This window comes from Cyanistes caeruleus, chromosome 10 (genome assembly GCF_971803275.1).
Source record: "Cyanistes caeruleus chromosome 10, bCyaCae1.hap1.1, whole genome shotgun sequence".
Taxonomy (NCBI): Eukaryota; Metazoa; Chordata; class Aves; order Passeriformes; family Paridae; genus Cyanistes; species Cyanistes caeruleus.
The window spans coordinates 14,426,887-14,443,331 of NC_141710.1; the positions used below are offsets into that span (position 1 = coordinate 14,426,887).

Consider the following 16,445-nt stretch of genomic DNA (forward strand, 5'->3'; position numbering starts at 1 on the left):
CACCTGACCTTTATACCTTGAAATGTGAAAGCCTGTTGGGCAGCACAAATAGCAGGGGCAGAACCAGCCACTCTCATTGGCTGGAGATATGGCATTGCTTTCACCTTTCTGGTTCTGGATCCTTGAAATGCAGGTTGTGGGGCACACCCCACCATCCCTGTATAGCTGGGAGTCTGTGTGCCATCTTCTCAGAGCTAAGGCATGCTCCCAGTGCCCACTGACTCCTTGGGAACTGAACCCAAGCAGTGGTACCAGGTGGAGCAACCTGTGGAGCCCAGGAGATGCTGTTGCCCATGTTGGTGAAATCAGGGCAATCCTGTGTGGTGGCTTTTAATTTGGGACTTGCAATTGGGTGTTCCCAGTGGTTTCAGGCTGTAAAGAACTCCCTTTTCTGGAGTGGTATTCATGCATACTTGCAGCATAGCATGGGTGTTGTGAGCTTGAGTAGGGACAAACTGCTTGTGCCTGACCTGGGGCTGCTAAACTCCCCTCAGATATGTGAAACTACACTTAAATTTAAATACAGCATTTTTGTGGTGTCACTCTCGTAAAGTAGCAAGGAATGTTTTTATCATCTCTTGGGAATAGAAGGAAAAACCACATAGCTTGGAGTGTCTTGCACCCAGGCACTGCATGTGTCACAACTATCTAGACACATAGAAATAATTACTTTAAATCACTCTTCTTACTTTAGGGCTTTTGCTTTCCTTTGGGAGAGGGCTCTTCACTCATATTCCTTTGAGAAACTTCGTGTGTTTGTTTTCATCTTGTCTGTTCAGCATGTTGAAGCAAAATGATGTGATTGACCTTTAGGGTTACAGATCAAGCCTGGTTTCTGATCCTTGTTAATTTGGGAGAGCTGCAGGAAAATCTCAGAAGCACTGATATAGATATTACAGATGAAAGCAGAAGCTGAATGGCTTGAAGAGGTTCAGCACTTTGGAAATTTGTAAATATTCAGCTGTGAGGGGCGGAGCATGTGTGTGATTTACTGGGTGTCCTTGGCAACCTTTGCCTGTTTATTGCAGCAGAGCAGAAATAGCCCTTATTAAAAACAACAAACAAAAAAAACCCTCACAAAACCCCATAAACGAAAACAAAACAGAACAAAAACACCAAAGAGACCACCAGGAAATACTTTTAAATTTTGCTTGAGGCTTCTGTGAACACATGGATTAGGTGGCCTTGCTCCTATGTCCCAGTGAAGGCCGAAGGCATGGAGAGGAGGCGAAGGAGGCGCAGAGCAGAGCCGTGCAGTGCTGTTCCATGTGGCTGCTTCCCAGTGACACAGCCAGAGCCTGGCCCCTCGAACCATCCTCCAGGCACTGCTTACCCTGCAGCTGCTGCTGGCTGTGGGAGAGCCGCTCAGTGTTTTTCTCAGGGATCTTGGAACGGGATTGCGGCACCACGTGGATCACATGAAGCCCCTGGTTCCTGCTGGAGCGAAGAGAGAAGCTAGGTCCAATTCCCTGTCTGTGTGATGGAAACCTGCCCATCCCTGTTATCTGCTAGGCTCCTCCCAAGGAGTTTCTGAGAAGGGAGCAGCAATATCTGAATTCAGCTCCAAGGGCTGTGGAAAACCAGCCTCTCTCCAATGCACTCTGCTGTTATGAACATCAGCCCAGAGCCCGTGGGAGAGATGGATAAATCCTCCAAGGCCGTGCTGGGAGGGAGCCCTCCACGTCACCATGGCTCTGTTAGTACAACACTGAATATTCAGTGAGCTTGTTCCTGTTAAGTGTCCTGGGCTTTGGTTTAAGCATCAGACTAACCCCTGCTTCGTAGCATCCCTGTCTGCTTGCTCAGGGGAGGAAGTGGAAGCTCTAATGGAGCGAAGCGGCAGCAATTCACTAGAAAGCATTGGGGTAATTACTGACAAGGCTGTTTACATATCAAGTTCCCTCGTTGTGATGCACTGATTTGGCACTTTGTACACAGCTGCCGGTTTAATGCTGAAGCCAGCCTTTTCCCAAGCTCGGCTGTGAGGGAACCGCTTAAAAATGTGTTGCCTAATTGCTGTTGCTTAATTAACGGTAGGAGCATGCCAGCTCTGAGTCCAGGCTGTGCCAGGGAAGGGAGGCAAGAAAAACTGGGAGGGGGAAGCTCAGAAGAAGCCTGGAGCGCAGTGGGTTTGTGCAGGTCTGAATGATTGCCAAATGCTGCTGAACTTTTTCACTGGGCTGCAAACAACTTTTACAGATTTTTCTCTCTCCTGAACCTTCTTCCCCACATGGAGCCAGGTCTGAGATCCAGCAGCTTGGTACCATATAGATTGGAAGGGAAGGTGTTAGGCTTAACATGTCACAGAATCACAGAATATTCTGAGTTGGAAGGGACACACAAGGATCATTGAGTCCAACTCTTATGTGAATGGCCTGTCCTGGAGGTTTGTTTCTGGCTATCCCCATCCTTGCTTTGAGGGTGTGGAGAGTGGGCATCCTGTGGTGGCCGGCATCCAGGGCAGCCAGTCAGTGTGGGGCAGTGCATCACCAGCACAGTTACCAGGAGGGGCTGGAAGCAGAGTGTTGTGTTTGCTTACTGCTGTGCACTCACATGTCTCTGCACCCCATGGGATGGACAAGTCTGGTGCTTCACCCATCTGACGTTTTGGCTCTAATGTCACATGATTATTATATATGTTTTTTGTACTATTTTACTATCTTGCACTACTGGACTTGGACTTACAGAGGTAGGAAAGGCTTGCATAATCTTTTCCTCTTCATTGCCTGTGCAGGGGTCCTCTCCTGGGGAGCTGGAGGCTGAACAGCACTGGCCTGGCTGCCCTCAGTGGTGGCAAGTGCAAACAGGAGGGTGTTGATGTTCAGACTCAGTCACCAGCTCCCAGCCAGCCTGTTTTTAGCATTAACTGACTGCTGCAATGGAAAGGCCACGTTCAAGCAGAATATTCCTCTGTGGGTCTTGGATGACAGTGACATGGGTGAAGGTATGAATGAGTGGGTGATCTTTTGCTGCCTGCAGATGAATATGTGCAGCTCCTGCCCTTGGAGTTCAGCGAGGGGTTTAGATCCATCTGCAGAAATGCCCTGAGTCTCTGCTGTGGTTAAATGGCTGTTCAGACTTGGAAGGAAGGAGTGGAACATAAGATCAAAGGTAGCTGGATGAGGCTGTGGGTCTCTGACATCTGCTAAGTGCATTGCAATTGGCAGTGCTGCAACATTAAAATCCCAATGCCTCTTGCAGAGGAGAATTCCCACTGCCTGTATTACATGGCAGCCCAAATACACAGCCTGTGCTGTGCTGCAATAGTTTATCCAGACCAGCTTTTAATCCACTTACTTTTCAATAGGCCTTTTTGAGCATAAATGAATGCAATTAAATGTGTGTTTCCCAGTTGGACGAAGGCAAGGTAGAGGAAGGCAGATGGCCTGGAAGGGAGCACAAAGCCTTTGGAACAAGATGCTGTGAGGTGCTCTTATGTGGTTTTTTGAGTTCATGAGCATCCAGTGAGGGAGATGCCAGGGAAAACGTGGCTTATACCCATGTGAATTGCCTTGATCAGAATCCTCCTGTTCGTTGCAGAAGTGCGTGGGACTCATCAGGGGAAGTGGTGAGGAAATTAATGTCTTTGGGATCTCGGTTATTGCTCTGTAGGAGTGTGAACATGCTGTGCTGTTGCTGTAGATCTGTTGCAGCTGTGTCATCTGATGAGGTGCTGAGAAAAGAGCTCTTCAGGCCAAGGGGTACTGGTGTCTTTCGGTGTTCCACAGGATTTGGTGCACCAGAGTAACTTAGGAGAGACCTCAGAGTGTGTGTGTATGTGAAAGGGAGCATCTGGGTATGAACACAGGTCAGATTTAATTCTCACACTGCTATGAAATCAATTCTTCATTTCTTGTTGAAGTGTGGAGTAGATTGACCTGGACGTGTGGAAATTACCTTAAGTGCTTTTACTGGTGGGACAGCAGAGTTCAATGCCTGCCTGTGGTCAGATAAAACCTGAAGCTTGCTACATGCACTGAGGAAAAGGAGTCCCACAAATTTATCCATAAGTTGGAGTTTCTTAAAAGGACCTCCTGGAGCCGAATTTTTTGTTTTGTTTGCCCATTATTCTGGGAGGTGAAGTGGGATGTAGCTTCAGTGCCTGAGTTCAGTACTTTCAGAACTAGACTGTGAAGATTTTTTGATGAAAATGCTCTACAAACTTTAAAAGGAAAAATCCACAATTTACTATCAAATCTTCTCCCCAGGACAAGGTTCCTCCCAGCAGTGTCCTCAGAATGCTCCCACTCATGCTGGCACCAGATCAGTTTGACACTGTGGGAGGCTCAGGGTGCTGCTGGGAGCAGATCAGTGGCCAGCCTGTGCCTGGGGAAGGTGGCATTGGCATGGGGTCAGCTGCTGGAAGGGAAGGTAGCCTGAAGGTTAAGGGATACTGAAGCTGTTGATAGCCTAGAGTTGTTGGCCACTGCTGGCTGGTGGAAGATGCTACACGTGTTTGAAGCTCTGGTTTTCTTTCTCTTTTCATGCAGTCAGTGCTAAGACATTTATGCACACTGAGGAAACAGTGCAAAGATCATGTCTCAGTCTGCAGAGGACCAGTTTTGTTTCAGCTGCAAGGTCCTAAGGTGTGTAGCATGTCCCATCAGTGGAGCTAGGAGAAGGGGCAGCAGCAATGTTTTTGAGGTTTTGGTGGTGTGGGGTGTAGCTGCCTGCTCCTTCCCTCCCCATGGCAGCTCCGTGGGGACAGGAGCTGTGCTGGAAGCAGACTGCTCACCCCCACGGTGCCAGCAGCAGCATCAGTGCTGTGTGTGGAGATGGAGCACACTCAGTGCTGTGTGTGGAGATGGAGCACAGCTGCCTGGAGCGGGTGACAGATGACAGAGCTCCTGCCACGGTCTCCTCAGGCCTCCTCAGGCCTCTTGGCGCCGATCCCAGAGCTGCTGCCTCAGAGCTGTGAGGGGACACAAGGTCAGGGAGGGGGTGCAGGGAAGGACCCAGGAGCTGGGGCAGAGTGACCTCTGAGCTGTCCTGTTCCCTCAGTGAGGGCAGCAGGGCAAGGAGGGGAGTCAGTGTTTCCAATCTTGGCTTTTATACTTTATTGCTGCAGCTTTCAGCAAGCTGGTTTGGCCGAAGGATCTGTGGGGGGTTGCAGACAATGGCTGCTCACATACTCCAGCTGTCAGATGCTTAATGACATTAACTCCCCAGCCTCCTATTTTTATTTTTTTTTAAACTGATTTAATTTATATTTCTCTCTCTGTCACAGCCAGCTGAAGTGCTTCCAGCAGCCAGAAAGACCCAAACCCTGGCCCTCAGCAGTGCCACTCTCAGGGACCCTGTTCTGCCAGGCTGCCCTCCAGCAGCAAAGGGGTTTCTTGCTTATTGGGAGCAAAGTGCTGAACATCTGAGGTGAAGTGGGGATCCCTGGTCTTTCCCTCCCCTGGAGGAGCTGTAAATGTGCATTAACCTGATGGATGTGTGGGAGGGAAGTGTCTCCCCCTTGAGAGCAAGGAAATAATTCATTTTGTGTATGGAAAAGGCATCTGTTCTCCGCACAGACTACTGAGAGCGGCAAAAGCTTGTGTCTGAGCATCCCAGAGAAGGGAGGGTGCAGGGGTTTTCCAGCTCCATGCCCTGTTTGCATGCAGCCACCAGTGTCCCTACCTTTGACCCTTTGTGGGCCCTTCCTGCCGAGGCTGGCAGGTTCCCATGGCTCTGTGCCGCTGCCAGGCCCTGTGTCAGTCGCTGGGCTGGGCGAGGTTTGAGCCTCTCACCCTGCTGTCTCCAGTCATTTTCTTGAGCTCTGCTGTGCCAGTTTGGGTCAAAGGACGGCTGAGCTGGAAGTGTGCTAAACCCTGTTGCAGCCCAGCTTGTTTGGTTATTTTTGTCAATTAACAGACAATTTGCATGCAGCTTTTCTTGGGGGTAGGGGGTAGGTTGGGGAGAAGACACTCAGCACACAGGAAAAAAAAAAGGAAAAATACTTTTGAACTTTGTCCAGCTTGAATTCTGGGGCTGAGGTGCATTGTACCACACCTAAAGTGATCCTTTCCACCTAGCTTTGACTCCAGGCATATGGTTTGCCCTTGTTACAATATATGTATTATATATGAGTGCATGCAGGTCTGCAGGCAGTTGGCATGCTGTCACAACATGCTGCTGCTGTGTGTGAGCATGCCTGTGTGTTTAGATGATAAGAGCTGTAATGCTTAAGGAGGCTTTGGCCTGGGAACATCCTGGAGATTTACAGTGCCTTTATGCCCCAGTGTGGGGTGTACCTGCTGGGTAGGTATGTGCTCTCATATACATTCTGCTTCCCTCCCATCATGTGCTCTGGATTTTGCACAGGATCTGCACAAAAAACAAACAAAATAAAAAGTTTATTAGATAATTTACAAACACTTCTGAAGAATTTCAGTAACCTGCTTCAATTATTCTTTGATATTCCTGCTTTTTATTTTCTTTTTTTATAATGCTATAGCAGTAGGTAGTCACAAAAAGTCAGTGCTTTAGTTTATTAATCAGTGTACAGGCATGTCAGCAAAACCTTCCTGCCCCAGAGAGCCCAGACTCTGTCTGGGCTGTGGGGTGGTGGAGTGTGAGGGATGCAGCATGGGAGAGCCATGGCACCAAAGCCTGGCAAGGTCTAAGCTATCTTTCTGTGTAGCAGCAAGGAGATGTCCTCTGCATGTTTTGATTTAAGTGATGAGAGCCTGTGGGTCAGACTGGTGAACCAAAATTCATTATTGGAGTTAAATGCCAGAAAAAGCATCTTTGCTCCCCTTTGCCCTGGAGAAAGTGAACTTGAATTGTTCTCCGAGGTAGCAAGGAGAGTGAGGATGTTCTTCCCCCAGCCATCAGAGTGGGCAATGGGACCATCTGGCTCGTGTTTCCCAGGGGCTTGCTTAAGCCTGCAGACACTTGCCAATTTACCAGCAGTGCAGAGGCAGGAGTGTGGGAGGATTCCCATGGGGTGGTGAGTTGGAGTTGATAGTTTGTACCTCGCAGACCTCCCGATGTGCAAAAGAAAAACTCAAGTTATTAAGGGCACTTGAGGGCTGTCCTTCCTGCAGACCTGACATTATTCCAGTCCACTTCACCTGAGGCTTCTCCTTTTTGCACCATTTCATTTTCTGCTTCACTGCCAATGAAAGCAATATGCTATTTTGATATTATTAGTGGTAGAAAGCCTAATCAGCCCTTTTCTTTCCTTGACAATATCTACCCTGCCTGCCTGAGAGCTGATCCACCCTGCTCAGCCAGTCATGCAGCAGGATTTCCCAAGGGCTGTGGCACAGCATCCTCCTCCCTTTCTTGATGTTTTTTTCCTATTTACCAGGCACAGAGGGCTGTGGGAAAGAGTCAGCCTGACTTTGTCATCCTCCTCACTCTGAACTGACACATACTGAAGTCATTAACTTGGCTATCAAATCTCAGCTGTGGGCTGAAACTTGGCAAAAGTTTTAGGACAGGATATAGTGAAGTTTCCTGTAGGAAGTCACCTGGTCAGGGACATAAGCAAGAGGGGTCTTCATCACCACGCCTTCACATTTCTTCACAGCAATGTGATTTATGGGAAGGGCACCCATCCTAGTTCAGATTTCTTTTACTGGTATTTATGGGCTGTGGTTCATGCTGATCTGCTGTGCCTCTGACTCCTTCTTGTCAGCTAAACACATGATTGAGTCTCGTTAGGGTCATTCATTACAGTGGTCAAAATATAGTCATAGAAATATGGATTTCTCCCAGGGTAATTTCAAAAGTGCCCCTCACCCCATCTGCAGATTTAATATTACTATCCAAGAAAGCTGTGAGTTAAGTTGTTGAGAAAGAGGCAGAGCTGGAGCATCTGTTTTTTGGCCCAATTTATCTGGGGTTGTATTTTGGACTCCCATTAGCATTAGGAGATTTGGCACTGACTGTCCTGGCTCTAAGTTTTGATGTTTTCCTGCACCTGTATGTGAGCTCAGAACCACCCAGCCTGATATGCAGTAGTTGGGGAAATACTTGGGGCATGTGTTTCCTGTGCTGATGTTCTACAGCCGAGGGTAGGCAGGGAAAGCTTCCCAGCACCAGTGTGGTTGGCAGCACCCTATGAAGCATGGTGGCTCACCCATGCAGGGCACTGGCTTGCCTGCTGTGGACATGGCCATCACTTCACTGGAGCAGGTGGTGAAGAGCTGGAAAGGCAGTTTCCCTCTGGCAGAAGAAGGGCCAGAGCCCATCTGTGTGTCAGTGCAGCACCACTGTGCCCTGACACCTCTCACGCTTTGTACACCCTGTTTCCCCGCTGGATCTAAGAATGGAGAGATTTTTGTTTCACCAGCTTTCTAATTTGACTCTGCCTGTCACTTCCTTGCTCCAAAACTACTTTTTTGGCAGGGCTGGGAGCATGAGTCACGGCCATGGCCCAGGATCCTGCCTCCTGCTTTGGCCAGCAGCACTGCAGCTGGGGCAGAGCACATCTGCTGCTGATGCTCCATGTGCCTGCTTGCTGCAGGGCATGGAGGCACTAACCTGGAGCAGGGGAGAGGGTAAATCAGTTGGCTAATGAGCAAAAGCTCTTATCCTGATGTCTGAGCCCAGACAGTTTCCTAATGTGTTGCTTTCCAAGAAAAGGGTTGTGTGCACTCACTTGGTAACTTCAGCAAACTTCTCCCAAAGGCAGGATCACTCTCAAAATAAAAAGTCAGTGGGAGATGCATCTACACACGGGCTGTGTGTGTAGATATGCTCTAATATCACGGGCTGGGAAATGAAACTGGATTCTAAAAGGAGATATTCCTTGGAGATTGAATGGGCTTTGCAGAATTTGTGCTGAATAGGGGTAGGTTTTCCATCAGGATTGTAGGGAACACAGGTTTTGTTTCCTCCGCTGGTATCTGACTGTGTGACGTGTGCTGGACCCATTGCTGGAAGAAGAAATGCTGTTCCAGTTGGCAGCAAAATGAAGTAGAGTTTCCTGGACATGTCCCTCCTTGTTTCCATAATGGCAGGACCATGTGGGCCAGTCCTCAAGGATTCATCTCTTGCACACTACTGCTAAAAAAAAGCAGAGAAAGTGAATATGCAGACCCTTAGAAAAACTGCCTGGCAATTTTTTTGGTGAAAATGCCAGTGCCAGCTTCTAATAAGAAAGACAGGGAGGGAGCAATATTTTGTTTCTGATGTATAATGTTCAAAGCAAACAAGAAGCCCTCTTAGGGATAAAGGAGACTCTCAGAAGTGCTGTAGCCTGCTTGAGACCTGCAGAACTTTGTCCACAACCTTGAGGACTTCTGGGCCAACTTCAAGCATTGCATGTGTTGGCCAGACAGCAATGAACCCTTTGAACACACTTTGGGTCAGAGTACCATTCCCTTGGAGGCAGAGAGGGAAGGGAGGCTGGTACTTTGGTCTTGTATCAGCAGCCGTCTGTGGTGAGCCACAGATGATTTCAGTGGATGGCAGGGCTGGCTGTGGCTTCCCTCTGCAGGGCTGGTTCCTCAGGCACTGAATCCTCAGCAGTGGGTCTGCTGCAGAACCATTGCTGTGCAAGACTTGAAGTGCCTCTGCCCTAGCTCTGTGGTTTCAAAGAGAGCTTTTAAACTAACGTGGGAGTCTGTGAAATTACTCTGCTGCAATGTGTCAGCTGTTGACACAGCAACATGACAGTATGTCATCGCTTATTTCCTGCTTGAGGGATCATAAAGCCTTTTTGCATAGTTTGGTCCCATCTGTTTTTCCAAAGAGAAACTTTATTGTATCTCTCTTGCCCCTCATTGTCCTCCTCTTCCAGACTTGGCCTCTGGTGTCTTTCCTGAACCTCGCTCATGAGCTGTCTTGGGTGAGGTGAGAGGAGAAGTTACCCACTTCACGTGCATGTTTGAGGCTGCATTGGCCCTGCTCTGAGCCATCTCTCTGGACTGCTGTCATCTGCTGACAGAGGACTATTCTGTGCAGTTAGTGGTTACCTAAGTCTGACTTCTTTGCCTGAACAGCCTGGGATCAGAAATGCCAGCAGGACAGCTGACCCACTGAGCATGAGACAAAAAAGTGTGATATGGTACTTGAGAAACAGCAGTTGCTTTGCAGCCCTGGTTTGAGCATCAGAGCATGGTGGGAAGCCCTTTCTTTTAAAAACCCCTGCACTGACACATCTGTTTCTCTAAGTTTACTCTTTTCTGTGGCAAGGAAAACCAGACTTGATAACAGTGAGAGAGAAACTGGTTAGGTTCTGCTGCTCCAGGCCAGGAAAAAGTTAGTGGTATGAAGTCTGCTAGATGGCAGAGTTCCTCTACCCTCACCCATGTCATGTGCTGCCTTTGGAGCTGCTTGCAAGTTTTATTTTCTAAAGAACTAATTTTTCAGGATTCCTGAGTTTGCTGATTGGGTTTTCAACAAAATGGAAACATTTGCAGAAAGCAAAAGGATGAATCAATATCTGGCAACTTCCTCAGCCACTATATTTTTTGTTCTTTCTTGTGGATAAATGCAAAAAATAATTTAAGTGAAGTCTTTGTGCACATAAAACCCTCAGTGTCCAAGCATGATTGATTAGGGATGCTTGCTGTTTCCCTAATTCTCTTTCTTAATCTTGGCATCATCCACGTTTTCCGTCTTAGCTATTTCCACTGGAGATGAAATGTTTCTTTGCGGAGGGGCAGGAGGCACCCACCCACCCACGTCGGAGGCTCCTCAGACAAATGGGTCAGTGTTCCCTGCAGTCACAGGGGGAGCAGGAAGCCAGCCCCTGGCCACAGCTCAGGGCAGCAAAACCATGGAGAGCCTGACCCTATTTGACTTCTCTTTTCTAGATCTCTGTCTCTATAAACAGCTTTTTATGGTATTTGCCTTTTAAAGAGGAACCAGGGTGTGGATGGGAACAGTGACAAAGAGCCACTTATAAGGATGGAGTGAGCTCTTACAGGAGTCCACTGCATAATTTTCAGATCAACAGAAAAATCTTGCAATGTCTTAAGCCCTGACATGTCATCTGAAGTACTTGAATGCTGTCATTCAGCCTCCCAGCAGTCAGGGCCAGAAGGTTTGCACTCCTGTTTAACAGGGAAACTGAGTCATGGGTGTGCTTAGTGCCTGGCAGAAGAATTACCAGTAACTCAGAACCAGAGCCAGGAATTGAAAGCAGAACCCCAGTGCTTGGAAAACACTGGCTTCTCACAGGAGTATGACTTCAGCTGTGTCCTCAGCAAGGGCAGACAGCTCCTCATTTTTTGCATAGTTGAGCACAGCTCTGCCCCAAACAGCAGGTACTGTGTCTCAGGTGCCAGGGTGACATCAGAGCATCACAGCGTGCCAGTGCTGTGAGTGATAACAGCCCGTGCTCAGGGTGGGTCTCACAGCATCCCTATGGGACACACCACACCCTGGATATGCTGCTGCATTCCTGTCCAGCTCCCCGTGGGCTCTGGATCATCCTGCAGCGGCTGGCAGGGCTCCCTCTGCAGAGGGCTGCCATCCTTCCCTGGAGTGGCACCAAGCAGCTGCTTTCTCCATCTCAGGCAGGCAGAGCAACGCAAGCAGTGATGGAATAAACACCTGTGTTGTGCCTCAAGTGACACATGCATCCTTTAGGATGCTGCTTCCCAGTGCCTGTTGAGAATGGAGAAACTGAGGAGCTGGTGCTTGGATAGGTGACCAGTGAAGGTCATCTATCAACGTGGATGCTTTTCAGCCCTTGATGTGAAGAAGGTTGTGGAGGAGTGTGTCTGTACAGGGTTTCCAGCCACAGGGGTGTCAGGAGATGGAGCCTAACACTGTGTGATTAACTTCATCCAGGCTGTGGCTGGCATCCCACCTGGCTCTGTCTGCCCCAGTACAGGAATGTGTGCAGACCAAGTGCCCAGTCTGTGGACTGCTCTTGCCCAGGGTAGTGGTCTGTGTCTTATTTCCAACTTGTGGCTGTGAGGAGGAAGGGTGAAGGTACATACCTGTAGGAGAGCACCCAGAGTCAGAAATGTGGAATGTGCCACTGATCAGCCCTTTGCAGAGGGCACATCTCTTGGCTGCTCTCAAGCATAGACATATGCCCACTTCCCCTTGGGTCACTCACTCCTTTGGCCACATGTGGACTGGTTAAACTGGGAGTTGATGTATCCCATCCATGGCATTCTGCTAATTCTTGTGAAGGGAAAATTGCTCCACTGGGAGGACCACTCTGCATTTCTGTAGGTTCTTTACCAAGCCAGGATTATAGGATTAATGAGAATGCCTGGAAACCTCAGTCAGTGGAAGCACAATCCCTTGGCTCAAGTCTCTGTGCCTTTGTACTCCAAGCAGGTTTGCCACAGATCTCTCCCATTGGATGTGGATGTTTGGCAGCCCTCCAGGATGGGCAGCAGCTCCTGGGCAGCTCCCAGAGTAAAAGTGATACTGCTGCAGCAGCAGATCTTGTGATTTGGTGCTAATGGCTCTATGACTCTATTACTGTGCATTTACGGGGGGAGGGGGGTGGGGGGTGGGTTATACACTAATTAACCAACCGTTTGATTTGATGGCGATACTCTGGGCTCTATTACAAGTGGGCAATTGTAACTCAACATCCCAGTGGGCTCCATGGCACAAAGGAGGGGTTTGAAAGCGCTGCTCTGTGTGCAGCACACTTGGCAAAGGCTCCTTTTGTCCTGCCGCTGGATGGAATGTCCTGATAACGGGATGGAGCTGCAGGGATTGCTTCACTCCTTCGAGGAATGGCATTAGGAGCCAGCAGCCCCGAGGTCTGGTTCTGATTTGCTGACATCAGACTCCTTACCTGCAATTCAGGGAAAATGATACCTCTTAGAGGGGCCTTGCAGGGTTCAGCTAAGATTAATAAGGGAGGGAGGGGAGGTTAAATATCTGTGGCATTTTGTTGTTACTATTAATGATGTAGAGTGAAGCCAGGGCATCTCTATGAATGATCACTGCATTTTCCTCTTGAGATCTGGCTGTGTTTTTTCCCTCCCCTACCCTCTACTAATCAGAACAAAGTTAAACTTTGTAGTAGAAGTGCCCAGAAACCAGCATTTCTCAGTGTCTGAAGAAAAAGCGGCACGTTTCCTGGTGTAATTAGGTCCAGGCTCTCAGGAAATGAAGGCTGTCTAGCTGATAAGTGTTTAGTAATGATTACCAAGCCATGGCTGGGGAAAGCAAGCAAAGTGTTTTCATTTCAGAAGCAGCAAATCCAGCTGAGACTTGTGGTGTGTGTCATGTATGGAGGCAATTGTCCAAGTGGTATGTGGCCTTGCTGGCTGGTGCAGGAGCCAAATCTGCCCTGGTGTAACTCCACAGGAGCCTCTGGAGCTGCACCAAGAGCCTGAGCAGCAGAGCACACATCTTCTTACGGTGCCCCTGGGCTGTCAGGGGTGTCAGTCTGGGGACTGGTGTTACTCTGCTCTCAAAGCCAGCAATTCCTCTCTCAAATTAGTAACAGTGCTCATCAAAGCTGGGGAAGCTGGAGGAGGGTAAGAGGCACATTTGCAAGGGTAGAATTACATCCTCTCCAAATTAAATACACTTTTCTTCAGTGGTGTTGGATAAACTGAATGTGGCAATGCATGAAGATGGATTCTTCAGCATGCTCTTGTTCTGCGTGTCAACCCCTACGAAAGGGAACCTCTGCCCCAGAAATTTCAGGGTCAGATTTTTCAGAGAACGTCTCTGGAGGTTGCTCTGTTGTGAAGTCAACACAGTCCATCCCATGCCAGCATACTCATCCTACCAACAGTGCTTGAGACCTGATGTGCTCTCAGTGTTCTGGATGAGATGGTGGCTTGTGGAGCCCTTCCCCTGCCCTGTTTTTTCTCCCTTCATTTCAGAAGATTCATTCTGGTGGGAAATCCTGTCCCTGTTTTATTCAGATGGGTTTGAGTTTTACGAACATTGAGCATTGGAAAAACCCGAGGAGTTTTGCAGCACTGCTGCAATGCCTCTTGCCTTCCAAATGAGTCAACATGTACTTTGCAGTTCCACGTTTTCTGAAAACTCTGACATAGCCTACTGGTAGGTCTTCCTCAGCCACATGTGTACTCTGGTGAAAATAATACACTGATGTCTTAAAATCTTCCAAATCCCTTCTTTATTACAGGCTGTATAAATGAGTTCCAGAAAGGATTACACAACTCCCAGAAGGACAGGTCCATCGGTGGCTTTTAAGCACAGTGGTCCAGAGGCAAATCCTGGTTCAGGAAGCCTGAAGCTGCTGGACATTGCTGACAATGCTTTGTGTGTGAGTGTCACTGTGTGCCTGCCATGTCCCCATGCCTTGCCCACAAGTGTCCACCCCTGGCCACTGCTGGGGGAAGATTCCTGAGATACTTGAACCTTTAGACTGAATTGGCAGCCCATACAGATAGTGTTCCTGGCAAGACCTCTCCTTTGCTTTTCAGACCAACCAAGATTAAATTGCAGAGCTATGGATATATTTTCACGTCTTCCTTGTACTCCCCAGTGCAGTGCCTTCATGCTGGTCCAGTAATGGTGAATCAGCACAGAAATTTCTTTCCAAATATGGCAGTTTTCTTCAAACCAACCTGAGGCATAAGCTGAGTTTGCTTCCCCTTGGTGTCACTGAGTTCCCCTCGTGGTGAGCAAAGCCCACCTCCAATCTGTAGATCTTCTACAGACATTCCAAAATGCTTGAATTGGAATCTGATGGTTTACTTAATCAGATCTGCAGCTCCCTAATGTACATCACCATCATGATGGTTTCCATGAATTCAGCAGTCATTATTTTCTGGTTTATGACTTGAGCCCTGGAAGAGGTATTCAAGAAATATTGTGTCTGGAAAAAATGTGAATTAAAACCATTTCCTTGAAGACTGTCAAGGGTTTTGGGTGAGGGGATGATGCATAGATATGCTGTGAGTCTGTTTTCTTGTTGAAATTTATGGTTTCTTTGCATCTCCCTTTCCTGCCCCATCACAGATCAGGGCAGGGAGAGATAACCTCTTCCTCTGATAGCACAGTCCTGTTTGCAGCCCACCCTCGGGGCTCTGCACTGTGCTTTTCAAACTGAAGCCCTGGTGCTAATACCATAAACTGACCATGGTCACTGTCTGAGACAGTCAGCACCTTCTTCAGGAGAAGACCTTTCCATTACTCAAGGGAAAGATAGGGAGGCAGTCCTCAGGCTGGCACAGGCCTTAAGCCTGTTGACAGAATTCCATTTACAGCATAAAACGGCTGCAAAAAACAAGTATCATTTATCTCCAGGTTACTGTGGCTTCCTGGCTCTGGGATGGTGATGGAAAACCATGTGTGATCTGAGAAAGGCATATTCTAGGGACACACGTAGCTGTTTGGATGTTGTTAAGTAGCAGCAGACAAGCATATGCATCTGCACAGGAAACTTTGGCTCCCAAAGGGCATTCAACAGCTCATCATGTCTGACTCTTCTAAGAGGTGCTGAGCCATTGCTAAACTGAAGAAAGGGAGGAAAGTTTCTGCTGTAAGAATTTTTCTGCTTGTCTCACATTTTTCTGTTGTGTTTTTCTTAAGTGTTTTAGTAATTACTTCCATAGAGATACCAGTGTGGAGACAGCTGGGTAAGGAGTCTGACCCAGTTATCAATCAGTGCAGCTTGATTAGTTGCAGTGTCCAGGGAGGCAGGAAGCTGGAGAAAATTCACATCTAAACTGCAAAGCTGCTTTTAACTGCCTGCCAAGTTTGTTTTTTTCTGGTTTTCCCCTAAAATCATGAGACCCTCCTCCCTTGATAGCAAAGGCCTCCCTCACTCCTTGCCAGGAGTAAGATTCAGTGAGATTCACCTTTCTTCTCCCAGGTATTTCCATGACTCTGAGGACTGCCTGCCTCTCAGTTATCAGTCATTATATCAGATGAAAGCTCATTATTTGTCTAACAGGCAGTGGCCTACAGGAGTGCTGGTGGTCCCTAGGGAGGGGACAGTCACATCCTGCTTGTTCCCAGCTGCTCAATTTCATTAGCTTAAAAAGCCTGGGCTAATCTCTGATACTTTTCTAGGTGAGCAACAGCTCAGGCCGCCACAGGGATGTTAGAACAGCAGGAGGAAGAACATGAAAGAAAAAATTCTGCTGTGGAAAGCCTGGCTGGTTTTATACTGTCCATCTTTTAGAATCAAGCACTGCTTGTTGCCATTAGTGTGTGTATTGCTTCTCCCATGCTACTCATCTCCAAGGGCACTGGTTAATTATCTCACCAAGGACAACTCTGGGGTGTAGGAATTTCATGGGTAACCATCTGCACAGATTCCCGAGGGCTGAATATATCCCACCTTTTCCTCATTGAAAACACTGTTTCACACACACAACTTCACTGCTCTCAGAGTTTGTTAGGCAGAAGTGAGTGTCTACACAGGGCAAAATGTGGCTGAGAGTGTATTTTGCAATCAGTCAGATCGAAGGTTCAGTAAATACAAACACATTTCCCACTGCTTGCTCTGCAGATGAATCCTGAAATGCTTCAGTGTGTTGGAGATTTATATGGGAAGGGTCCTTCCTGCTGAGAAGTGGTTTTGCTGTGAGTAA

The 16,445-nt window shown here is 48.1% G+C and overlaps 1 protein-coding gene across 5 annotated transcripts in view; it reads left to right on the plus strand.

Annotated features, from left to right (window-relative positions):
* Window positions 1–16,445, plus strand: part of P3H2 (prolyl 3-hydroxylase 2) — a 62,485-nt gene that overhangs the window by 24,852 nt on the left and 21,188 nt on the right. Inside the window, exons 1-2 of one of the 5 annotated variants that reach the window (XM_086843834.1) lie at window positions 4,693–4,929; window positions 14,027–14,167. The exons of 2 other annotated variants lie outside the window; for them this stretch is intronic. In XM_086843834.1, the coding sequence (XP_086699960.1) occupies window positions 14,036–14,167 (132 nt within the window). In that variant the 5' untranslated portion in view covers window positions 4,693–4,929; window positions 14,027–14,035. Of the gene's footprint in view, window positions 1–1,696; window positions 1,866–4,692; window positions 4,930–14,026; window positions 14,168–16,445 lie in introns of those variants that run through there. 2 more of the 5 variants (XM_023933045.2, XM_086843835.1) reach the window with 2 other exon arrangements.